This window comes from Neopelma chrysocephalum, unplaced genomic scaffold, assembly GCF_003984885.1.
Source record: "Neopelma chrysocephalum unplaced genomic scaffold, ASM398488v2 Primary Assembly neopelma1_143, whole genome shotgun sequence".
Taxonomy (NCBI): Eukaryota; Metazoa; Chordata; class Aves; order Passeriformes; family Pipridae; genus Neopelma; species Neopelma chrysocephalum.
Genome location: NW_020897805.1, coordinates 2769754 through 2797447, shown reverse-complemented (window position 1 = coordinate 2797447; position 27694 = coordinate 2769754). Strand labels below are relative to the sequence as shown.

The 27694-nt window shown below is 37.4% G+C and overlaps 1 protein-coding gene across 6 annotated transcripts in view; it reads right to left on the bottom strand.

Moving 5' to 3' along the window:
• KAT6B (lysine acetyltransferase 6B) overlaps positions 1-27694 on the bottom strand; it is a 116432-nt gene that overhangs the window by 7380 nt on the left and 81358 nt on the right. For 5 of the 6 annotated variants that reach the window (XM_027700029.1, XM_027700030.1, XM_027700028.1 and 2 more), the window contains exons 12-15: positions 25676-25769; positions 3215-3446; positions 993-1152; positions 110-376 (exon numbers count right to left, since the gene is read on the bottom strand). In XM_027700029.1, coding sequence (XP_027555830.1) covers positions 110-376; positions 993-1152; positions 3215-3446; positions 25676-25769 — 753 coding nt within the window. The remainder of the gene's footprint in view (positions 1-109; positions 377-992; positions 1153-3214; positions 3447-25675; positions 25770-27694) is intronic. The other variant, XM_027700032.1, reaches the window with a different exon arrangement.

Below are 27694 nucleotides of genomic sequence, written 5' to 3'. Positions count from 1 at the left end.
AAAACAGTCTAATTAATGTTTGTAAGAAAACTGATTGTTATTTTGATGATAACCATTTGATTGAAATCAGAGACAAAGGACTTTAAACCAAAACATTGAAGTAACACACCTTTCTTTTTATGGCCAGTGACTGCGGCTTTGTCAGCCGGGGAGGCGAACTCTGTTGATTCTCATCCCCGCCATCCTCCTCACTGCTTTCTTTAGATTGTTCTGTGGATTGCCCTCGCTCCCCCACCACTGCCAAACTTTCTGGAGATCGCAAATATTTATTTTTAGATTGTACTTTTGCAGGTGATTGCCTACTATTAGTTCTTGTGGAGAATATTTCTTGCTCTTCCTTTTCCCAGCAGCTAGCTTGTTCCATAAGACGCTCAGCCTGAAGGGTCGAGGTTAAAATAGCAGGTCACTGAAACAGCATTTACTCAGCCATATCCTTTGCGTTCAGCTAAATAGTTAAAGTAAGTCAACTCTGATTAGCACTCCTGGCTAACCTAGCAACAACATTTCAGCTGAATCATCTAGTAGCTCCTGTACAACAGTTAACAGATAACAAACCAAAGAAGATTGCATTTCATGGGATATTTAGCACTATTAATGATGCAGCGAATTGATTTAAGTCCTTCAGCACTACATTACATGCCCACTGACTGGATCACTTTGAGCAAGTTCAGAACACAAAGAATCGATTGACAGTGCAGCCCCCGAGCTCTGCACCAAATTTGATCTGATTACATGCTCTTTGACTACCTCAAGAGTGATAAATACAGCTCCACAACAAGTGATTCACATTTTAAGTTTTCATATTCATCCCCTCAAAGTTACTCAAAGATCCTGCTGCACAGCTTCCAGAAATTCTGCGTTACAGTATCAGTACCTTCTACCACTAAGCGCAGCGGTCAAAGCAAAAACTGCTCTATTTAAGGTAGCCTAAAGTTGAATATTCAGAGTTATGAAATCCAAAGGAAAAGAAATTCAGAAGTCTCTGATATTACCTCCTTTTCTGCTTCTCTCTCTTCTTCAGAAACTGCAGCATTAGAAACTAACAAAGGAGTCCATCTCAAGCTTTCAGGATCTACTTCATTGATGCGTGGATTTGCTTTCAGTTTCTCCATATGACTTGAAATCAGCTTTTCCCTTCTAATAATTACAAATCTACAATCAAATAAACAGTAATTTAATTTAGAAAGTGATCACCTAAAACAGCCTTTCTACAGTTTAAATCCTTTTGCACAACAACCTGTGAAAATAGATGGGTAAATAAATGGATACATCAAACTAAAAATACGAGTTGACACACAGCAATAACATGCTTAAACTAGAGACTGTTTACTAGAGGAAGTGAGGAAACAAGAGTTTATGAAGTGGAAGTTCGATATTAAACATCACTAGGGCAACACAGAGGAAAGTAAACGTTTTATAGTTGACTACTCTATTCAAGTGATTTAGTGTTGGCATTTGTGTCACTACTAGAATAATCTCCAATTTTAATATTACATACAAGCATAGACATAAAACACTGATCATCATGTCAAGAGTGAGAAAGTTGTAATATTACAACTGAAGATGTCAGTTAATGGGACAAAAAAGTAAGCTAGAAACTTAAGTTTTCTAACAAAGCATAAAAATGTACTGTAGTCCTGTGCTAATGCAGTACAAAACGACTTCCAATTAACTACAATCAAAACTAGGTAAAGCCTAATAAGATAGGACACTATACTAATACGCTAGCACATATCCCACCAAACTCCTCTGTTACAAAGAACCATACAATTCCAAACAACAATTAGCAAGAATTTCAAATGCTGTAAAAACCAGGTTGGTTAAGTAACAACATTATTTTACACTGAGATAAAGTTTAAAACCAAAATCAGATTCAGGTGAACCCTTTTCACAGAATTGTGACAAACTTCTACTTCACTACATGTAAGAAAAACTAACAACATGTAGAAAACAGTAAGAAGCCATACTCAATTCCCAAGGTAAGTGTCTGACAGGAATCTCAAAGATGTAATTTTTTTTCCTGTCTCAGTCAGTAACCTTCTGGATACCTTTAGCCAGGTCAGTTGATGTCCCTGTCTAAGCTTTAGTATCTATGAAAAGAGACTAACTGACCTTGTTCATAAAGTATTTTAAATTCTGTAGGTGAAAAAAGAGTTATTTTCTAATTGGGTGTCAGTATTCAGAGCCTATAATAATTTGTGACAGGGCAGAAGCAGCATAAAAGTGATGAATACGTATTTTATTCTCCCTTAAAACACATTTGTCCTCAGGTTGTCCATAACTAAGTACCCCAGAAAGCTAAGGTTTTAATACAATGACAGCACTCCTCTTATTACTCTCATCACAACATCCTGAAAGCGAACCTCCTTTTCAAAGGCTTACATTCTTACTAGTTCAAAATTTACTCGTTTTGAATACTAGCGCTGGTGCACATAAAAACTACCAAGGTCAGCCTTTTCCTGATTTTAATTTTATTTTTTGGCAACTTTGTTTAATTATAAAGTTTCTATGATTGGAATATCCAGAAGGAATTATGAAGCTCTTCAGAAACACAAATACTATTGAAAGTCATTTAAGACATTTTATGGAAAAAAACAGCCCAAACAGGAACAACAACCCACTTAAATTCTGAAATATCCATCAAGATCATTAAGAAAGAAGATATTCACAAAACAGGAACTCAGAAACTCACCTTCTCAGTGCACTGACTTTCAATACTGATTGTAACATTAAATAGAAACTTGCATTACCAGTACCTTGAGCAGGACGACTTCACGTAGAGCTGATCTGATCCCACAGTTTACATGATTCAGTAATGACTGAAAACAGGGGTGTGGAAAGAGACTGCCACACACAAACCCAAATTTTTCCCTCACTGGTATTCAAACCAAAATATTTGCACAGCAAGAGTCAGGAACTGTACTTAGGGAAGATTATACTGAATGAAACTAACTAACTTCTTAAGTGAAAATGTTTTGAGCTGGCCGCACACTTCTAACAACATGAAAGAGGATCCGAAAAATCACCAGGAAGAAAAACTCCTTATATAAGACCCCATTTAACAAGACCCATCTGTACTGACTTCTTCAGTAAGATGGTTATCACTCGTTTTATAGTCAGACTTTTACACAGACATTTTTCACATCAACGGTTTTGTAAGTAGAGAATGTTTTGTCTTAGTATTTTTAAAATTTTTTTTACAAGATTCACTGACCTATCTTCTCTTTTATCTATCATGCTATGTTGCTGCAGGGTTGTGGCAATATCATGTGGACACATTCCAGTAGCTCGGCTCATTCCTTTGATGCTGATTTGTTTTTCATGGTGGCAGTTCAGGTATTCCAATATGACGCTTTTCCAATAAGCCAAGTATGAGAGACGACCCAGATCAGACAATGGCTTTTCAGGGGATCCTGCTTGACCCTCTCTTCTAGAAAGTAAATAGCCTAGAAGAAAAATCAACAGGATACTTTATGGAGATAACAAAAGTAAGGAATTTTAACTAGCCCTTAAGAAAGTTAGAATTAATACAAAGATCATCAGCATGACTGACTGAACTACTGGAAACTCTTGCAATTAAGGAAATCCTAGGATAAAAGAGATGACTTTTCATCATTACAGTGACATAGGAAAAGATCAAATCCTTGTGAGAGACTCAGCTCTTACATTATGAGAATCAAACATGAACCAAAACCCCTCTTCTAATCACAAGGCAAGGAGGAGAGAAAAAGCCAACTTATTCCAGAACAGGTCCCATCATACATGTTCGCATTTAGACCTACAACTGTCTGGCCTTTTTAGAAACTTTTACACCTGATTTACCTCATTGAAGCCAAGAATTTTCAGAAGAATCTCAAGAGGAAGTATCATGGGTAATATCAGTTAAGTCATTTTTCTTCAAGAAGCCCCAAGTGACATAAGTTTTTGATTAAACAGTTAGTAGTTGTATTTCAGAGGTATCGTATAATTCACAAGATGAATTACTTGGAGAATTAGTTAGGAGAAATAATTAAAAAATAATCTCCCTTAATTCACTTTTAAGAACATTCACATAATTCCTGCTTGCAGTCTTCAAGTAACCAATCCACTATTATACAGTATACCCCCTTCGGTTTATATTCTATATATGTTGGAAGTCCTTTTTAACTCTTCAGCTTTAAGAGGACTTTACAATTTGAAGTAGAATACACCTTCTTGGAGATAACAGAAGATGCCATCAGCAAAACTAATTCAGGACAGAGAAAAAAAATAACTAATAAAATGTATCCTTACATAGTAAATCATCCCTCCATGATACATATTCTACACCGTGCCTTTATAAACACTACCAAAACATGTGCCTTATACACCAGGCTTACAAAATGCTTACTCCACCGTAAGCACAGGCATTATATTTATGGAATTACGTTACTCAACATCATTTGGAATCCACCAACATATACAGTTCTTGTATATGGCCTTCCAATTAATACTTCTTTTCCCCTCAAGTTTTTCACTTCTTTTATTTTTCAAAGCTTGTTTTAAAACAAATCTAGTACAGTGATGTCATATTTGCTAAACAAATCCTCATAACCTCTTCACAGAGTTTCTCCTAATCAAGTTAGCCATAAATTAAAGGTATACGATTAACATCCAGGTTTAAAAGAAGCAGTGACTGTTTCCTTATTTTGCTGTATGGTCCACCATGTGCAAACCATATACACACAGAGCTTTTTTTCTTAGATCAAAACATGAAAAACACACAAATATATCTCTATATTTATTCAGCTTGAAACACTGGTCTTCCCTTTCTCAGATGCAATACAAAAGGTCCACAACAGAATTCAGAAGACACATACGCACAGGTAATCATAGTCTAACCTCCAGTTTGCATAAAAAAATTTATACAAAAAAGCAGACATCTGACTACTTTTCAAGTGATCACTAACAACAGAGATACTGAAGTAAGTAGTGCACCTTTCATATCTATTAGCATGGTTGATGATAAAATGCTAGAGCTTCAGCAGGAATACCATCCCACATCTGCCTACTTCTACACAGCCACATAAAGCCTGCCTACATCTGCATGGTACCACTGGAAACTCAACAAGTAAAATATTCTGTTCTACAGAAGAAACAATATCATAAAACTTAAGAAAATTAAGGTGTTTTAACATTTGAAGTTGCAGCATATTAAACTATTTTATAATTAGATGATAGATCTTTGTACATCCTGGTACTACATGCAACTACTGTTGATGGGAAACACCAAACTTCACATTCAAAACCACAATGCATCCTGAATAGTTTGAAGGTAAAGAATTGTTGCTTTAATTTCAACTGCACAAAAGCAGACCTATAGCATATCTTGCATAATTTTTGACAAAGCTTCACTTGTATCAAGAAAGAATTCTGGATCAGCTTGTTTGTAACATACAAAGACAAGTTTTATACTGAGACATCACTGCCTGTAGAAATACATGCAAAACTGAGGCAGTAGAAGTAGTGATAGAAGTCTCAACACAGGAACAGAGAGGGAGAATAACATAGATTTTTTTTAAATAAATCCATGAGAACTTAGTTGCTTCAAGTGACTTTACAGTTTACCCTACCAACTTCACATTCAAGAAATCTTGGGCACTAACAGAAAGTGTTTGTGTGGTGTTTGCAAGACCTAGATCTCATTTTTGTGTTTCACTATACTTTAATGTTACTTTGACAAAAACTCTTCCCTCTTCCTCCACTGCTGTTTTCCTCATAGATAACAGGGCTGTGCCCATACTTTCTTGGTAATCATATGAAGCTTAATAAGAAACCACTATCAAGAGTTTGGAATCATTAGTTAGGCAACCACAAGTAGCTTTAGAGTTTTAATAGTATATCCTGGCTCATTGTATCTTTCCTGTGTCTGGGGATGTACAAACCAGTTCTTAGTGGTCATTTTTACTCTATATTAAGGCAGTGAAACTTTACATTCATGGCAGTAACATCTGTCAGTATTCTTCTCTTACCATTATAAAATATAACTAATGCTTTTTCAAGATACATTCTACAATAATACAAATCAGAGGTAACAGTGTTGATTACATGTAGCGAGCGCTGAATGGAAAATCTCTTAACAGATTCTGCAATTTGAATGACACCTATTAAATTAAACTTACCAAGAGACACCAAGTAATTGATCTAAGTTGCAGGTAAACAAAAAACACTGATCTTGGTAGCTCATGTAAATATCCTGAAGCATCTGAAATAAGCACAATATGCCCCTGTTAAACAGATACCCCCAGTCTCACTGTGTCTACCTAATCTTAATAATGGATAGCCTCAAAGTGGTAACATGAAAGAACTTTTTTAAACTATAATCTCTGATATCAGACTATGAACAACAGCAACACTCACAGGATAAAACAGAGCTCCTCATTCACCCCCAAGTGTAAACAAGTCAGACTGTATGGTAAACAAAAAAGAAAACCACAAAAAAATATAAGACCTAATCTAGAACCAATAGTTGTCTATCTTAGCTTCTGGGCATACGAATGATAGTATCACAAAATCCAACAGCCAAAATACCAATAATGATTTTTATTTCTTGCTTTATCTCCATCCTTTATAATGAAGCAAGACAGCACATGCAATTTACAGCCTTCCATTTTTGTCATGCAAACCTCCCCAGAAACACTAAGGTTTTATCTTATTCAAGATTTAAAACAATTAGAAGAAATGTAAACTGAAAAAGGGAAAGTTATTATAACATACGTAAATTTTACGCCTTCAACACAAATTCAGGAGATAATTAGGCATTAAAACATACATTTAAAGAAATTTACTTGTAATTATCTTGTAATTTCAATCTACAGCATTCCTAGCAACTCCATTGAAATAACCACAGCAGAGTCCACAACACACTTACATGAAAACAATAACTTTAATACATCTGTGTCAATCTCCAGAAACTTTGTTTCTGTTGATTTTGTTATGCTTGGTTCTGTATCTTCAAACAAATTAAACAGCATGAGATCGGAGGTCCAGCTTAACAGTACCCTGTTGTTGACAGTGGCCAACAGAGAAATCAAAGGGACAGACTAAAACTAGCAACCACCACGTGGAACTCACATGCAAACAGAATTAATCTGGCTCCATGCAAACAACCAGGTGAGGATAATGTCCACACTTCTTGGCATTTTCTAAGAATTTGGCAAGATTTGTTAAGGATCACTTCCCTTTGGAAGCAGCGCAGAGTCCACCTTCCTCCTCCATTCACTGCATTTACCTATGTGTTCCCTTGTAGGAGTCTTTATTGTCACGTCTGCTGATGTGAGGTGAACAAACTTGTACCTCATTAGCTCTCTCCTGAAAATCTTCTAAAAATCAGGATCATATCAGCCCCCTTCCACTCCTGTGCTATGAAAGCAGTTTTATGCATACTCCAAGTTACAAACTGCCATGAGCAGCTATTTCATTAAGTCTCATATCCCCAAATCCTCAAGACACATTCTTCTTTCCCTACCATACGCTCTGCTCAACATCACTACCGCAGCTTTATAATATTAAGCATAAATCACAACACAGTTTTAAATTTAGCTTGAGACAGCTGAATTGAATTTTATTATCTACTGAAGAAATAGACTTGTCCCTTTGCTTTCAACACTGTAGCAAAGACTGCCCTCAAAGGTGTAAGATGATAGAAATGTGGACTACACAGAGGCCAGTGAAATATAAAGCAGCAGCAAACAAAGACTTTAAATAACATACTGAGAAAGATCAAGTGAAGCATTAGGCTTTCAGTAAGCTAAGGAATTAACCTTGATGCAAACAAAAAAAAAAAAACAAAAACAAACAAAACCCCACCAATTTGTGACCTGAATGTAGGTGTTTCAATTACACTTTTTTGTGTTCACACACGACAGCAGGGTCACACTGTGGCTCAGTTGTACACAGAAGTACACAAACTGTGGTATGCATATTGCACAGGATTAAATGAAGACTTCATTTGTGGTTTCCTATTCACCTGAGAAACTAGGGAACTTAGAAATAGTAAATATAACTTTCATGTTAGCTATTTTAGAACAACTTTATACCCTAGAACAGTCCTAGAAATGCTGTATTTTATATTAAATACAAAAATTACTTTGTTTAGCTTCAGAGTAAGCAATAGTCAGTTAGTTAGCATCCACACTATGGAAAATAAATAATTGTAGCTGAGCATGTTCTAAGAAGGTGAAATGGAGGGCTAAATTTGGCTTATAAGTAAGTGTATCACTCCTCTTTTTATGAAAAGATCACAACAGTTCTTGCCTTCTCCAGTGGTCAATACAATTGTACTGAATTTTACTGAAAATTCCCTACAGCCAGAACATAATCCATCCAGAGCATCCTGAGGCAACTTCAACACAATCTTCTCCAGAAGAGGCCACCAGCTGAAACTCCAGTATAATTTCCTGTGTTCTATTATCCATGTGCTCCCTTAAGGGACTATCTGACATAGCAACCTCACCACAAACAATAGTGCCATAGGCAATGGACACTGATCTAACACAATTCCTCCTCTCCTTGAACTTCACTGCTTACAGACAGGCAGGTTCTTGGAGAACAGTGTCACAAAGAGAGGCACTTCACTCTTTTGAGAACATCATGTATGATGTTAAACTGTTGTTTTAAAACCTCATTACATTGCAATGAATTGCATTGTCTTCAGCAGAAACAGAATCAGCAAAAACGTACCTGAAGGGAAAACAGTACTGAATCTCACTCTGTAACTGGACAAGTACTTAGAAATCACAGTTCCTTTCTCCTATGCTACTAGCAACAAATCCATGTATTTGTTTTCCACTTATGGAAGCTAAAAACTAAAACAAACAGTCTTCAAAGTGGACCCTGAGGGTAGGGATTAATGAGTCCTACTTTTCAGCTAGGACAGATTTTTCTGTCTGCTACAAAAATCTGGAAATAATAGTTTACACTGAAAATTTGAAAAGAAATGCATCTGAGAGTCTGTGATCAAGGAAACAGTTTTATGTATCTTATGTTTCAATCACATAACACACTGGAGACAAACACAATTCTGATCTTATTTAAGAAGTCATGTTCCAATATCGCTTTCTCGGAAATCAATAACATTAATCTCTCTGAATAAGAAAGTTAAAATACCAGTAAAGAAAGTCTTTTATATTCTAGTAATCAAGACAGAACTTACTTTACAGAAAAAAAAACAAACAAAAAAAACAAAAAGAAAAACATCTATAAACTATGATGTGCCCTACCAGAGTATTCCAGAGTCCTTACTTAGGATTATCCTACCTGTTCTAGAGAACACAACTTTTCACTTAAATTTCTTTAATTCAAACTTGCATCTTCACTTTTCTTAAAATCATCTACACATTAGATTAGCTTTTACTTTTTTTAAAAGCTGTGACCAAATGCAGTCTTTCTTTCAAAAACAGCATCACATTGATGGTAGTTTAATGCAAAAAAGGAGATATTTGCTTCACTGCAAATACTCATTCCTGAGAAATGTTTACATCCTGTTTCATACTTCCACATTCACAGAATTATTAATAAACATAACATATCTATCTCTTTAATAGGAGCAACTCTTACAGAAACAAGAACAACACAGAAAATGCAACATAGCAGAGGTCCCTAGGTGAGAATAGCTCCTGAGTCTTTCAGAAGTAACCCTGTCACTGGCTAGTAACCTACTACTGGTCTTTGAACAACAGAGGACTTAGTCTAAAAAGCACAAGAAGAAGCTGTCTTGATAAAACCCTCCTGAGCAGAATAAAGATTTCCTATTTGCTATCATCTTAAATGTGTCCTAGTAAAATTGCTTGATCATCATCATGGTACCTTGCTTCAAAGAGAAAAATTTCTACTTTTCTGTATTGGGAATTTTTATTTAATTTACATGGAAGAAAATGACTCTTCATTTCCTAAAGTACAAAGGATCAAAATTCACGAGAAGTATCATTGCAAAATAATTATTTTATTGCTTATGTATTAAAATACCCACAAAACAAACACTATATTATCACATTTGAATAATTTTCCAACCATATTTAAACACAGAAAGTCAGGCGATATGCTTGTAATAGGTAATGACTGAGAATCAAGGGGGGGAATAATCCATATGATGAAGCAAATTCAAGTCTATTAACCTTGGCTTCCAACATTAAGTCTCTTTTACCACTGTAATTTGCCTCATAGCAAAACACAAAAGCAAATTTAAATGGTTCCAAACTTGCTCAAGCTTTGCCTGCATAGAAAGGTTATTTTAAAATCAGGTTTCAAATCACAAACAGGAATGACATGGCTTAGAACAAGTGTCGGGTTGTCAGTTCTCGCAGTCATGAAACAGCTACTGAGCTGCTACAATATACAGCAAGTCATAATAAAATACACTGTCACCAGCTTCCCTTTGCCTATGAGACGTGTCATCTGTATGTGCTGGTATTCAGCAGTCGAGCTGTAAACGGCTTAACTGCCTGAGAATCAAGGACAATACAGACAACAGAGACAGAATGTACCATTCTAAGGGACATGCTTCCTCTCCAGCCATGCACTAAAGCCACTGCAATCAGATTGATTTGAACAGCTACAGTATTGGGGTCAATGCACAACTAAACTCCATTTTATCTTTCTGGACATGTTCAGCTATACTAACAACAGTAATACATCACTGATCCTATAAATAGGCTTGAAGAAAGCTGCCCGTGTTAAGTACCACATTATCAAGTCCAGTTCAAAATGCACCTATGCAAGACAGCACTTAAACAACAGCCTACTGACAGCACTTTACTTCCAAACTTCCTGAAGTTTACTTCCAAAATAAGTTCTCCTATTATAAGCTAATCTAATGCTAATGACAGAATTTTCAGAAGACAGCATATATGAAAATATCGGTAGACAGAATTTATAGACCCAGATGCACCTTAGCATGTTATATGACTTATACCAAGTCATATACTCTGTAATCTTTGTAATATCACGATGATATGGATCCATTTATTTCACTCATTGATGTAGTTGTCCACTCTTCTTGACTTTCTTGAAGATGCTTGTAACATTTGCCACTCTTCAGTTACTAAGGATGTTCCTCAATTGCACTGACTTCTTAAAGATTATAGGAAGAGGTCTTGCAGTCGTGTCAGCCAGTTCTCTTGGGGGAATCTCACCATTTTCCCTAAGTACTCTATAACTTGATCTTCCTCTAGCAAAGACGGCATCTCACTCTGCTCCATAAATTCTGTCACACCTAAGAACTGGCCCTGTCAGTAAAAGTCAGGGCAAAGAAAGTACAGAGTACCTCAGATCACTTCTGAGATCAGACTCCCACGTTGTCACATGCTTATTCCATTCATCAGCAGGGCCATGTTCTGCTTACTCTTCCTCTGGCTGTCCACATACTCTTAAGAGCTCTTCTATTGCTCTACACATCCCTCAGTTTCAACTCCAACCAAGCTTCAGTTTAACACTGCTGCACGTGTAAGTAATACCAGTGCCTTTTGCAGACTCCTTCTGCTCAACTCAGGAACTCTCCCTGTGGCCTAGCAGGCTTACTGCAATGCCTGCTATTTTCAGGACTATTAGAATGAGTCATTTTTGCAGTCTGAGGAAACTGCCTACAGAGATCAACATGTCCTGTGCTCCTATGCTCTTCACAGCAAACCTCTTTGAGGACACCACTTAGCAGTTCTCTAAATAAAGTAAAATTCTGGGCCTTAGTCAGCTAGTTGCCCTTCTCATTTCTCTCAGGATTTGAAACCCTACTATCTCCCAGCCACTACAGCCTGGGCTGCCAAATGCAAAGCACTTGCCCTAGCTAGTCCTTCCAAAAATCTGTGTTTAAATACTGTCCCAAATATCCTGCTGTGCTGCCCTTGCAGAACTGTTTCAAGTAGTCCATGGGAACAAAAGCCTTCCACTAGCAGATGTCACCCAGCTGCTTGGAAGGTTCAACCTCTTCCCTTTTTTGATCAGGCTATCTGTAACAAATGCCACCCACAGTATCAATGGTTGCTGCCCTAACCTCTGATTCTGAGGCACAGAGACTTGACAGGCCTATGACCTATTCCATAGCAGAGAATCCTGCTTCCAAGTTATTCCTTTGTGGAGAGCATGAACTCCTCTCCTTGGCTTCCCTGCCTGTCCCTGAAGAGACTGTTATCCATCTATTGCAGCAGTCACTCTTCTGAGCTACCCACTGGGTCTCTGTAGCCCCAATGAGGTTATAAGCTCGATGACAAAGTACAGTCTTCCAATTCCTCCCTTTGGTCTACAGGACATGAGAAATTGGAACAATGTAATCTCAAGCGCAATGCAAGAGGGCCCCCTTCCCCTGCCCACTCCAATCATATTGCCTCCTACAAACCCCACTCTTCAAGAAGGCCAAGATCTGGATGGCTACTTATTTCCCTAGAAGATCTGTCCAAATTAGTTTCTGATGTGCCAGTACAGTCACTCCAACTGATATCTGTGAAACATCACCCTCATGGTTGTGTTAACTCCAAACAGCCCTCTGGACCCTCAGAGCAGCCAATTCTGGGCCAACTGTTCCATTAAACTGCAAGGTTTGCATGTCTTTGTCATTAATGATTGTTACATAGTTCAATCACCTTCCGAGCTCCGGATCCATACGCATGCTTCATCCTTCTATGCTGTGCTCCAAAATGCACAAAATGAATTTGTTGTATTTTCTTCTTAACCCCTATCATACAGCTCTAAAATGCAGCATCTTGTTCCATTTCTGGCTATTTAGCCTAAATATTGCTCAGTACATGAAACTATTAAAATTATTCTATCATATTTTACAATGTACTGAGTTTACAGCAAAGGTCACTGCATTTGTATGTTTTTCTACTGTTACAAAGAAGTGAAAAAAACCACAAAGTATGGGTCTCTCCATAAAGTGTCAAGATAGACACTTATAAGAAACTTCACCAAGAGGCAAATACATACTCCTATTATTTAGGATTCACCTTGGAGAGCACTTTTATGAACTTGTATCCAGACAAAGGCTGGGCAGGGTTCAATACATCTGTGCTTTTACATTAACATTCTAGATGCATTTCTGCCCATTTTAAGCAGTATTTTTCTATCAGAAAGTATTATATGTAGCATGAATATGCCCTCTAAACTATATATACTCACAGCTCTTTAAATACCAGATGACTCTCAGGTATTCCAAGCAATCATTGAGTCTAGAGCAATTACATAATAAACAGGAACATTTGGACCTCAAAAGCATGATGCACCTCTGCGTCAGCTGTGTGGATTAACTGCGTTACAAATTACAGGAACAATACGTGTAATTAAGCATTTGGATCATACTGGTTATTAACATCACTATGTTTTGGACTTAAGCAGTCAGCAATCAAGTCCACTGATCTAGTCTATCTGCCAGTGAAGCCAGATCAAAAACATCATTACTGATAAGAGCTGCTGGAGAGTAACAAAGTGGTAGGAATATTGTCCTGAAGTCATGAAAATGGGAGTCAAATAGGAGCAGGTTTGTTTGGATCATAAGATTTTAGTCTACTGATCTTTCCACAATTTTAGACTGAATGTAGCCTTCATAGCAGAAGTCCATTTGGAACTACAGTACACTACATCCATAAAATGAGAAAGTAACACTACGCTAGCATTCTGGACTTCAGTCTGATTTATAAGGGTAAAAGCTTTTTGCTATGCACTGTGTAACTTAAACCTATCAATCTCAGGTTCACACTTATGCATGCACATCACAATCACACATATCAACATTTACATACACTTCCACGCATAACAAAGGTATCCCAACACCACTAAAGTAACTCTTATACAGAAAACAGAATTTTATAAGCTACTAATGAATGCTTTCCAGATATACATTTTAAGGATTCCAATACACATGATGAGAATCACAGCAAAATCCAAATACTTCTGGAAGTTGGAAACAGTTTAAAATCTACTTCTCAGAGACCCCTAGTCCCGAAGTGGAGCCTAAGCAATAGCTTGTGCTCAAAATACAGCCCTTATATAATCAGCACTGTTCAGTTCCCATATATATTTTGCTAATATTTGTGTCAGAAGAAAACATATTCATGAGAATCTATCTACAACAAAAGAAGCGACCAGTGAACTATCACACTTGGTATGTTTGAGTTCTTCTCCATCTCTTAAAAGGCCATCCCCCACAAATTAATTACCAAACTCAGACAGATGGAATCAAGCACTTTTCCACTAAACTTTGTTTTGTTTGAAGCAAAACCAAGTAAAATAAGTCCTTTATTATGGAAAGGAAGAACTTTTAAATTTTCATGCAACATTTCGTATCAAAACAAATATCTGAAAGAACAGGAAGTACTAGTAACCGTTTTAATAATACATCAGTATCCCAAGTGAAGATTTACCTCAAATCAGTGTTTCAAGTTATTCTAAGAGATAATGCTTTTTGTCTTACAAAATATCATGTCCTTTGTTTTGATATTATATGAACAAGTTGTGAAGACAGGTTCAAAAGGGTGGTCAGAAATATCAAAGCAGCTGAGTATTCAGACAGGACAGCTCAATACAGTCAGGTCAGCTCAACACTGCAAGTTCAGAGGTATGACCAGGAGTGGAAGGCAGAAATAGGTAAGGTGAAAGTGCGCACTTCTTAAGACTTACAATTCCTAAAACTGTAATTCATGTTACCATTTTTTCCATAACTATTCTGTGTGCCTCTGAACTGTTCCTATCTATGTCAATGGGAGGAAGGTCAAAGATAGAGGATCTTAAATAGGTGCTAGTAACCTCTTTGAAAGCACTTTTGAGACAGCTTCAAAAGACCCCAATCCCAAGATCCACAAAAACACTATTAAAAAAAAAAAAAGACTAGCTGCAACTTGAGATGTTCAGATCAGTGAACAACCTGCTACATTCTCTTTTCTTTGTCTGAGTAAAGAAAAGCTTTCTTCACGATGAACAGAGTAAGCCAAAGATTCTCTCATTATTGTTACAAGAAATAATGTAAGCTCTCATACCTCTCCACATCCTCAAGTAAACCCAACACAGGAGGCCCAAAACCTTTAGCTTCTTTATAGAAAGCTTCACAGAAGAGGTTAGAGCTAAACAAATCCCCTTCATGAAGGGAAGGAAAGGTAAAGATGACTGCATTACAGTCAGACCTACAAAAGGCACCCTTTGAGTGAATTAATTGGCTAACACTTATTTTACCTGTGCCAGTTGCCACTAAAGCCCTTGAGTGGAGGTTCTGTGTATGAAGTGGACTACTTATAAGCAGAGTGAAAGCATAAGCAAGAGAAAAGGAACTGAAGTACCCTTAAAAGCAAGACTTATGTGCAGAGGGCATCAGTCTTGAATACCAATTGGATGAATCAATTTGTTGATAGGTTAAATAGTTTAGAAGATCATTAAAAAGGCTGGATTGTTCTTGATTTTATATGCAATGTTTTAAGTTATTATTTAAAGTTACATTTTTTAAATTATTCAATAAATGACACTGAGCAGTAAATTGTTTATTCAATTATAACTGTTGAATGAATTTCCTTCAAGAACTGCCATTACCCTCTGGTGTTACATGTTGACAGCACATGCATACTGTGTTAAAAATATATCTATTGTGCTCATTAGGCAATACTAACTGCTTGCCTTCTTATAGGCTCTATGTACCTCTACAACACTCAGTTGACAACACAGGAATATGGACCTAATATACTGAATGTGCCCAGAATCTTTACATGGCACTGAGGCCAACCAGCACAGACAGATGGCATCCATACCACTAAGCTCTGACTCTCAGCTGGAGTGTTAACCTGGCTGTTAACATAATTCTCCCAGATTCATGGCTCAGGAAAACTGTTATCACATTTGGAAAGTGACAGATGCCCTGGACCAAAACTGTATCAGCGATGGTTTTAACAGTTTTAGAGTAGATAATGAAGTTCCAGAGCCCAAGAGCTTTTCCTATCATTATTTTATTCCTACCTACAATGGATAGCCTAGTAGTATTAAACAGCATGAACAAAAGAGAAACGGGGAGTTGAGTGCTGAGAAGCCAAAAGGCACACTTAGGAAATCACTGCAAGTATTGTGTTTGCTCAGGTAAGTGGCCACGACACACATACTCCTTAAGACACTACAAAAGATACAAGCTGCATTTGTCTTATATGAGCAGCAAAATGTCATTGCTGTTCATGTGCTCTACTAAAGCACGCTATATAACAAAAAATTAACCAAGTAGGATTCAGAAAAAAGTCACAACAACAGGTGAAGGAGGTTATTAGGGAATTTGATGGCAGTATCTGGTTAGTTAGCAGATACAGAAACTGCATGATAAGAAAGTGCACATTACCTGCTAAGCACTGAACACAAACTAACCTATTACAGCACACTTCAAAAAGCTAAGCCCAAGACACAGTAATCTGCTAAATATCTGCTGTTACTCATATTAGTAGTAAACAAGGAAAAAATACAATTCCTTTAAAAGAAGGTAGAACTGACTGATAAAAATGCTGGCTCTGAAAACAAGACATGCCTCAAGAAGGCCACAAGGTGTCCTGCTGTGCCTCAACAACAGGGTGACAGGGACTGCCTTCTGCAACTTGGGCACTGTGGTTGGAACACTTGCTGGTGAAAAGGCTGAAGCAGGGAAGTCTTGAGTACCTCAGTCTTTTCCATATCCTGGGTAATCAGGTCTCACATTTCCTTCCAGACAGGGCTCACATCTTCCCTATTCTTCCTCTTATCACTGATGTATATATAGAAGATTTTGTTACCCTTGATGTCCCCAGCCAGATTTAACCCTATCAGGGCTTTAGCTTTCCTAACCTGATCCCTGCTAACTCAGACAATTTGTTTTCCTCCCAGGTTACCTTACCCTCTGTAAAAATTCTAATCAATAAAGTTGCACTAGTTAATTAAAACCTGTTTTCAGCCACCAGTCTTCAGCAGATGGCTTTCCATGTTCACTAATGCCCTATGAAGACAGCTTCACCAACAAATACTTGTTATCATTCTTACCGTGTTTAGCCTTGTCTTTTTGCTGTTCTCAATGCTATCTGGAATAAAGATGCTCTTCAGTTAAAACAGTCTTAACTTCTGCACCTTAAGTGACATCTGCTTTCTTTTGCAGTTCTGATAAATGTACAGTGTCTCGAAGCTATATAAAAGTGATGCCAAGAAATCCCAAGGGGTTGATTTTCTTGGAATAATCTTAAGTCAACTAAGCTTGATTCAAAATCCATCTTCATTACCCCCTCATCTAAATCTCAGCTTGACAGAATGCTCCTTATTAGTTATTTAGGAGAGGCCAAACTCAAGCCTTGAGGTCAGCAACACAATCAATCATCAAGAAAAGACCAGAAAATAAGCAGCAGCAGTCAGGCTCACTCAAATTCACAGCTCCCAGAGACACATTAAATTCCCTCCTAGAGGGGAGAAAAAAAAAAAAAAAGGTAGGTAATTCAACCTTTCCTTTGGACACAATGCACTTGTAAACACACTGACAGAAAATGATGAGGAGATTGACACAGTATTCTGTACTGGGGTACACAAGTCAGTCAGTTGTAAAATACCCCACACGAGAGAATGATTCAGTATGGGCCACCACAGTTAATGACTCAGACCTGTTTTACACAGATCTTTAATTCTTCAGAAGTGTAGTTTGAGAAAATACCTTTCCAAAAAAGCCTATTAAAAAAAAAATCCTGTTCCTCTCCACTTCTAGTCTCACATTCTCACCTTCAGTTGTTTGTCACTCCCTCAGCAGTAAAAAAAACAGTCCTTGTAATGTGAGAAATTGTAATGTGAGAAAGGGAATGCTCTTAGTTAGAATAAATTTTATCTTAACCCCCCCCCCATTCTGTTTAAAGGCCACAGCAAAGCATGACTATAAACAACTGTTTTTAAAAGTGTATTTATTCCTAGGTGGTATTTCTGTTATATTTCGATATTTGTTAGAGCAAACTGTAAAACATCTCAACATCAGATTTTGGAAAAGAACAGTGTAAGAGGTGTTTACAGAAAGAGTTCATCACTCCACAGACATCCTAATTTTTCAAATGCTATTTATACTTCATATCCATAATTGATTAAAGTAATGAGATATCTAAAAAATTCCTATGATTCTCTTATAGTAGGTTTTCAAAAATATTACTTTCTGGTCAACACATTATTTCCCATTTCTCATAAGGAGATTTAGACTATCAGTGCTATATAAACACATACCAAACAAGAAGATCCAACTGCTCACAGTCCACTGCAGCTTAGACTAGCTCTAAACAGCAAGCAGGTATCAGATAGTGGTTCCCAGTAGCTCCATAACAGTAGCAGAACTTACATGCCATACATGTGAACGCACTTCCATTTAATGCATTTCCTTCATTACAGCATCCACCTTTACATTTTTTTCGAGTTTGCTTTGTTTTCCAGAAGTTAATTTTTTAACTATTATAAAGAACACAGCTTTTCTCAGTTCAAGGTCTATGTCTTGTTTCCATCTGAATAGAGTTTTAAACTAGTTACCCATCCTTGACCTGTTACTGTAAGAGAAGTCTACACAGCTACTTAACACAAAGTAAGGCTACACAGCAAATAAACTGTGTCAGTTCATCATAATGAAGAAGAAAAATACATATTTTCACTGCTTCTGCTCTTTCTTGCCCTCATGGTGCTTCTGTTAATGGTTTGTCATTGTTTCCATTTTCAAGTATTCCTTAAAGAAGAAACAACACCATTTCCGTACTGTAATGGCTTTGCTCATTTTCCTCAGGCCAGCTTCCTACTAAAAAATTAAAGCCCTCAGTCAAGAAAGTCTGTTACCTTTTCCAAGGCTCTTCCTTTACTGATACACTACTTTCTCAGAGGCACTGTAAAAATCTCAGGCAGCATTTCTACTGTTATTGCACCACTTATTTCCAACACATTTATTGCATTTTTTAAAAGTTACTTATCTTCCAAACAGTCATCACATTTTTCTCTAATGCTAGTGTCTTATCAGCAATATGGTGCCCTAAATGAGAGGCCACATGTTAGTCCATTACTAGTTTCAAGTTTTGCTCAATTAGATTTTTTTGGATGACTGCACAAACATAATACTTCACAAAAAATCATTGCTTTTCAGGTTTCCACAAAGGAGTAACCTAATTTGCTGTTAAAGCAGAAAACCTAGAAACACTACAGCAAGAACCACAGATAAGCAAGTTATAAAATTGATCTTTTAGCACAGCAACATTTTCAAACCTTCTTGATACACTAAAGTACCACAAAGCCAGTTTGGAAGATGAAACTAGAAAAGATGACTGTCCAAACTGCAACTAGCCATGGAAAGCTCAACCCTCACTCCTGCTGAAGACACTGCAAAAACCCAAGACATAGTAATGCACACAAGTGAGAAAACAAGGTTCAATATTGTCCAAAAGGAATTCTTATTTTCCATCAAAATAACCATCTGTTGGTATCAGAAGATAGAGCTTTTCAAGTACTGGGGCCATGGAAGTTGGAAATAACTAGCTGACCCTAGAAGAGCAAATGCTGTTTGAATTGAGCATATTCAAAAATAAGCAGTTTTATTTTTGAATTATATAATTTTCTTCAAGTTTAACAGAAACCAAACCTCTTTCACAGAAATACTTATTTTACAGGCCAGACAAGCTCTTTAACAAACTTCTTGGAAGAACAAAATTGCATTAAACACCAAAGGAAAATCTCATACTTTTCAGGCTTCTTAAACTGTGCCTGAAGACTATCTCAGGTTTCATGTAATGCAGTTTTTTCAGCTTGTTTCAAAAGTGTCTCAAAACTGTTGGCAGTAAGAAATAAACACACTGACCCCATTCTCATCAATACAGATGCTTGTGGGACAGACAACTTCTCTGCCTAAAGCAGTCTCTGGACTCAATACACAATGCTTACCACTTCTGTATTACTGAGCACTAAGCAATGAACCTCTTCCACATTTCCACAGAGGGATGCAGATCTGAAACAAGTGCAAATTGGAAGGAATTCAAGAATGCACTTTACAAAGCTATGCATCCTTTTTTTGTCTATTCACTGCCCCATCACTATCCCTTACTTCTCAAGCAAAGTCCATACAGGATCATGGGTATAACAAACATCTTTGAGGACATCTGTACTTACTCCCCACCCACTTTCACAGCACAGAATATTTCACTGATTCAGCTTTTGTGCACAAGAGCCCCTAAATGGTTATATGTGGAGAAGGGATTGTAGGAATTTGCAGTCAAGAAGACAGGATTAAAACTGAGAGCAAAGAAACAACTTGTAGTTCCAGGTCTTCAATCAATTTCCTCAAAGCTGTACACGGCAAATGAACACGACACTGAGCTTGTTCACAGGCCTTTGCTGAGCCATTTCCTATTGAGAAGCAACACAGACTAATGAATTTTGCAACTAACTGAGCAAGAAAGGGGATCTCTCTCTCTCTCTCTCAGATACCATTTTAAAAAGATCAGTAATAGTACTGACATCCTTTATCAATGGCTCTGATGCTCATTCATGAAAAGCATTTAGAAGGAAAGAAATGACTTTTCATCAACAGTTTTCCCCTTACTTATACAGCCAACTTTTTCTTCCTCTCATCCCTTGGAAACTTGCCTTCCCCGGTGCTGTATATGAGTTGCTGTACAAGTGCTGATACTGCTCATACCCTGCTGCTTTTGCAAATCAGGACTTGAAGATTTACTCACCTCTTTGACTTGAACAGGAAAAAAAAACAAACACGTGGCCAAGAAACAGATACCAGATTTGAGGAAATAAGCAAACAAGGACATTTAACAGAGCCACTTTTCCTACACCAGAATAAAACTCCTCAGGTAATATAAATTCTGTTTGTTTCTTTCATTGCCAGACTTAATTGCCCTTCCCTATCACGGTTTCCTCACAAAAAAATCTGAGCTACACATCCTAGAAGGGAATCAGGGGTTAATTCAAGCTAACGGAAAAAAATCCAGCATTAAAAGCTGCATGCAATAAATGATACAGAAGTTCAAAAAGTCAGCACCGACTTTCCCAAACATTCGGACAAGTGAACCAAAAAAACCCCCTACACACGAAACAAAGAATGTATATAGCCCAAATAGTATGCCAGCATCCTTAAAACATGTTTCATCTCTCTAACAAGACTAATAATTTCACAGTGAACAGACAAACCAAATGAAAAGAAGGAATTCTGAAGGGGAGTAAGAAACTGCTACAATCAGTTGGACCAGAAACACCCTGAAGATAAATAACAACAGGCTATCAAGGACTTTGCTCCTCAGCGTTAAAAGCCCGGTTATAACCGTAACGTAAATGAATTGTCAACATACTGGCCAGCATACTTGGAAAGGTTTATCCTAATAGTCACATGCATTTCTTTTCCTCCAACTGCTGGTTAGGCCTCCAGCATGGAATTTGCAATCCAGTAAGCAGAAACACAGGACTGTAACAAGATAAGCTCTGTGAAGAAATGTGAATCAAAAGATGACTTTAAACTTACAGAAAACAAATATGAAATACTGCTGTATTCCATTCTAGTAACATTGAACTCCGTGTTAGATATGCCAAATAAAGAAATATTAGTATGTCCTGGCACTGCAGCCTCAGGAACAGAAATAGAAACCATGTGAAGATTTGCAAGAGCTCAAATCAAGAAAGCAAAGAAAAATGTCTTGTACAGAGAAGTTGCTAAAGTTTATAAAAGAAATGGATCTGCACAGAGAGAAGTCACAACACCGTAGCTTCAGTGCTTGCACTGTCAAAACCACGGCAGCAGTGCAGGCTGAACTGACAGAGGACATATAAAGGCTCACCCAAACGCAAATACATGTAATCCTTGTGACAGGAACGAGAGCTGTGTATCATCACAAACGGACTTGAAGTGAAACAAATCCAGAATGGGCTCTTAACCAATAAAGCCTGCTTTCTGAAGTCTACTTGCCCAAAAATTTTATTTACAGCAAATACAAAAGATGGGCGCAGAATTCAATTATTGTCCCTCGGGTACAACCCTGTAATCAAAATCCAGTCAGCCTCACAGAATACAAGAACAAGGAAATGAAAACAAAACAAACAGCTCAAACCTAAGAAGTTTGGCAAGAACTTTCCCTCTTGTAAAAGGCAGGAAGGTACAAATATAACAACCAAACTAAGACCTTTATTCATTTTCAGGAAATGCTTTGTACGTTTAAATACACTCCAAATAAAAATTAGGTTCCCTATCCCTACGTGAAACATCAACCATTATAATATTTATTAAAGTACATTTAGCGTAAACAAAGCAAAGACTTCATGTAAACCACTTTGTCTTCAGCATGACATGCTTCAAGAACACAAAATAGGTTAAACTGATTTTATCTTACAGTGAATTAAGCAAAATAAAGCAGTATCAATTCTTCATTTTTACAAATTGTCAGTTTAGCCGTTTAATAAATATTTATAACAACTTTTTTCAATTTCCAAACAACCCAACAAACTTCTATAACAGCCAAAATCTCGAACTTTGCTATAATCAAAAAAAAAAATCTTCTGGTTTTAACAATAACATTGCTATCTAAATGACGAATGACATACAGAAAACTACGAATGAAATTTTTGCTGAAGACAATCAAGACTAGCAAACTCAGGCATTTTACAGCATGTTTGCTTCTCACAAAAATTAATTTATTCTTTTTAAAAATTGTTTTGCCACAGGTGAGATTATAGATTCCTGAAGAAAGAGACAGATAGACTTTACAGTGGTGTCTACAGAGTAAGAAATAATGGTATTATCAGTTTCAATTTGAAATATAGATACGTTTTAATGTAGTTAACAGAATATAAGTTGCAAAAAATCAACCAAAAATCAATGGTCAGAAAACAAATACCTATTTGCCTTTTAGCAAACTTTCCCATTCAAGTTAGAGCATGACCATATAAGACTCATCTGTGAACATTAAATTAGTTCAAGACAAAAGAATGCACCACAATCTGAACAAACAAATGCATTTCACTTACCAAAAAGGAAGCAAATTTTTTGCCACAAATTACATTTACACTAGACTGCTGACAAAGCAGAAGTCATGTAGTGGCTTAAGGCTGCGTTCTTTCCAGCCTTTCTATCAAGTGTCTAGATGTACACAAAGTAATGTGAGCAGTCAGCTGCTCGCACACGGTTCTTAAAACCTTCCCTTCTGTGTTTTTTAACTATCATTTTCTGAAAATTACTTGCTCAGTTACAGTTTTATTATTGTAGTCTAAAAACTATTCTGGTTACTGTTATGAAAAAAGACAAGTACCAGTGACTGCTTCACAGATTTCAAAATAGAGCAGTTTACGAGCATTACCCACATAACAAATGAAGACTTAACATTCAGAGTATAAAATTTATCTTCCAACAACTTTATGAGAACATGACAGTCTCAATAATGTCACCAGCAAAGAATGTTTTAAACGATGATAAACTTGCTCTGTTCAAGTTTGGAATAATAACCAGAATTTTGTTATATCACATCTTCTCAGGCCAGCTAGAGCAACTTACACTCAGAAGATCACAAGTGAACAGAAAGGGTAAAAAGTACAAAGAAGATGGCAGTTAGTCAATTATAATATAAAAAGCAGAAACACAAGTAAAATTCCAAAAAAAGAGTAAGTAAAATTGATTTCAAACGGTTCTTCTGTATGAAGACAGATTTTGGCCTCAATGATTCAGATGAAGCTATGGCTGCCACATTTCATGGCACAGTCTAGGAAAACTAGCCTGATAACTTGCCCTTCTCCTTTACACATCTAGGGAGTAACAGCCATAAACAGTTCTCTCATTACCTTTCTTGCAATTTGTACCTCACTCACACTACAGAGCCAGATTTTCTCAGTCACCTCTTGGTTCTTTGTTCTGTTGGCAACTGAGACAGTCTGATTCCCAATTAGTTAAGGGAACCTCTGTCCAGAAAACAAAGGGAAAATACTGTGGAAAGGTACTGAAGGGCTGACTGTGGGGTCATGAAGTGGGCAGTGTGTTAGCTACAGCAGAAGCTGAAGGTGGTCTCTGGACTATGCCCAGTTTTCACAGCTGCAGCCCATACCTGTGATATGAACATGTCTGCAAAGAGGAACAGCACCAGATAAATACCAAGATAAGAACATCATTAGCCCCTGTTGTAAGTTAACACATAAAACCTAATGATTCAAACAACTCAATGTGCTTAAAGATTTTTCCAGTAGGATAAGAAGGACAGAATACCTTAATGATTTTCCCAGATTAAGGAGCACATGGTACAGTAACAGAGCACATATCCAAAGAGACACAGCATACTCATATGCAGACCTTCTGTGGAATCCATGGGTTTCATGGCTGTGCCACTGGTTTTGTAAACATAACTATTGCAAATTCAACCAGAATAACGTTTCTTGAGAGTGCTTTTTTTTTTTTTTTGAGACACCACATAGTAACAAACAAAGCAAAAGCCTGGAAGTACTTACCAATTGTACCCACTAAGAGTTCTCCATCTCCTTTTGCAAAAAAGTATTTTAATCCTAAAACAGAGTCAATTTCTACCTAAGTAAGCCTAAAGTTCACTCCACAGTTCTAAAATATGTGGTACTTGTCACAGCCTTTCCTAAAAGGTTGCAGAAGGTGCACAACAGAACAGCTGCTGTGTTCCACTCCAGTGAAGGCTACATTTCAATGGCAGATTAAGTGGTCCAGAAACATCCTTACCTGATTCACAGGGGTACAGTGAAGGCTGTTTCTAAAGCCATACAATGATGAGACACACTAAGTATCTTTATACACTCTAGTGCAGTCATGCTGGGTAGAACACTGCAAGACACAGACCTTGAAAACTCTACAGTTACAAATTATTGTCTTTGTCCTGCTGTTATACTGCAATGTATTATTATTTGCATTTTAATGTTCTTGCATACACCTTCAGGGCAGGAATCCTATTATCTGAACTATCTCTGTTGTCATGTAATTCAACAGTGCTTTAAAAAACATAATAGTGAAAACCAACCACACACAATATACACTAATTCCTTGTCATCCTCCCTCTAAATTACAGTAGAAAGCTGGATTCAGTAATACTGAGGACATTCAACGGAGAAGGTTCCTTAGATAATTTTGTCTGGAGTTCTACTGCGCCTTAAAGATTTGGAGAATAACAAATCTATATCTAAACAAGTGTGCCTGAAGCTTTCTAACAGGTCAGACAACTCAGCAAAACAAAACAGCAAGTACAGCCATGAGCACCTATACTTTTTTTGATAACCATTTTCTCTAAGGAAGTGATGAACACAAAAACCAAAACACATTCCTTCTATGCGGCAATTCTTCAATTAGAACAGTTTTCTAGCTAAAGGAAGATACAAGTTAAAAATATTAGAATGTAGACAATGCCTTAGACTAATACCTTCTTAGCTACAATCACAAATAATTGCCTCCTCTTATACTAATGAGCAAGGCAAAATGGAAGGTAATTTAGACAATTCATTCAGGGTAATAGCTTCGTGAGCTAATATTACTGCCGAGAGATCCATTCTCAATTTCCTTGAGTACAATAACAGAGTAGCACTAAGTTTTTCACTTCAGGGAGCTTTTCTATCCTATGTAAACATAAACAGAAATCCCATTATCTATTGATAAAAACAACAAAGCAAGTTAAATAAAGTTTCACATGTTATGCTTTCTTATAACAGCCATCAGCTCCTTGGATCACAAGTGTAAATAAAACACTTCACTTACTGAAATCAATGAGAAACCTTCCAAATCCTTGCCTTTGGTATTGGGGCATGATCATTATGCAGGAGACATTGTACTTCTGCTGGCAAAGCTTTTCCTGTGGGAAGGAGAAACAGATCAACTATGTCAAAGCACTGCTGAAGTGGGCAATTGCCTGCACCTGCCACTGTCCTTGTAACAGATCCCAATAAGGTGAACAGATGTATGGGGTCAGTACCAAAGTCAAATAATTCTACCTTAACATTTAATTGTAAGAGGGAAATATTAGAAATATCCTTCAAAATATTTTTTAATTAGTTAACTACTCAGCATCTTAACAATTAATTACATTGTCTGAACAGCATAATGAAGTTTAAGTAAAGGAGGAAGACAGTAAGAAGAGGGAAATATTTTCATGCTTCACTGACCATTCTGTCAAGGATATAAAAATGGAATATAATATCCATTCACATGGTGAAGTTGTATTTTATACAACTGCTACACTAAGTGCCTGTTGGTTTTCATCTTTATTTTGTCTACTCTCTCTGAATGAGTATGTGGTCAGGGTGCAGGGGAGGAACCCCATACCTGCAGAACTAAGAAGTTATACTTGCAGCACACTAACTTTTCAAAGCTGAATGCTTCTCAACTGAACCAAAAAATCAAGGCTCAGAAGCAAAAGCTCTTTCAGACCGAATGAAGTCATATACAGGCAATGGAGGCAAACATCACACTGATTAAGACAACAGGAGGAAGAAGCTGAACTAGGAAGCTGTTCTACCTATATAAGTTTACAGGTTCTTTCCAATTTACTGATAAAAAGGAAAAGCCATGTTACCTTTAAAAGATTACAAACAACAAAAACACCCTAAAAATCAGTGATAGGTAGTTTTGAGGGAGATGAAATAAACCAACCAAAAATATCCAGGTCAGCCTAAGTGACAAGAAGTTGTGGTAAGCACATGTATAGTTTAAGACACCCACTAACACTTCAGCCTCCACACTCAAGATGACACTAGAGCAGTGATGATACTGACAGGATCACATGCCAGTATGCTCATTCCCAAGTATTTCTTCAGCTGTGAGAGCAGATACCCAAGCCATATTTTGAAAGGTTTCCTATTTTCTGCAGTATGGTTAAGTATTTCCTCTGTACAGACTTCCCAAACTCTCAAAAAACAGTGACATGGGATGGGGAAAAGGCTTAATGCCTTCTTTGTCTTAGTCTCTATTAGCAAGACCAGCTGTCCTTGGGGTACCCAGCCCCCTGAGCTGGAAGACAGAGATGGGGAGCAGAATGAAGCCCCTGTGATCCAGGAGGAAATAGACAGTAACCTGCTACACTACATAGACCTGCACAAATCCATGGGATCCACCCAAGGGTACTGAGGGAGCTGTTGGAAGAACTCACCAAGTCACTCTCCATCATTTACCAGCAGTCCTGGTTAACCAGAGAGGTCCCAGGTGACCGGTTGTTAGCAAATGTAAAGTCCATCTTTAAGAAGGGGTGGAAGGAGGATTTGGGGAACTACAGGCCTGTGAGACTGACCTCAGTTCCAGGGAAGGTCATGGAGCAGAGGATCTTGAGTGCCATCACACTCCACATACAGAACAGCAGGGGATCAGGCCCAGCCAGCTTGGGTTTTTGAGAGGCAGGTCCTGCCTGACGAACCTGATCTCCTTCTATGACAGGGTGACCCACTTGGAGGATGAGGGAAAGGCTGTGGATGTGTTCTACTTGGACTCCAGTAAGTCAGTCTCTTATCCCTTGAAACAAGTGACAGGTCAAGAGGAAAAGGCCTCAAGTTGCACCAGGGGATGTTCAGATTAGATGCTAGGAAAAATTTCTTCCTTGAAAAATTTCTTCATTGAAAGAAAAATTTCTTCATTATCAAGCATTGGAACAGGGTGCCTAGGGAAGTAGTAGAATCACCATCTCTGGAAATGTTCAAAAAACTTGTAAATGTGGCACCTGGGCACATGTTTTAGTAGTGGCCATAGCAGTGCTGTGGACTCCATGATCTCAGAGTTATTTTCCAACAT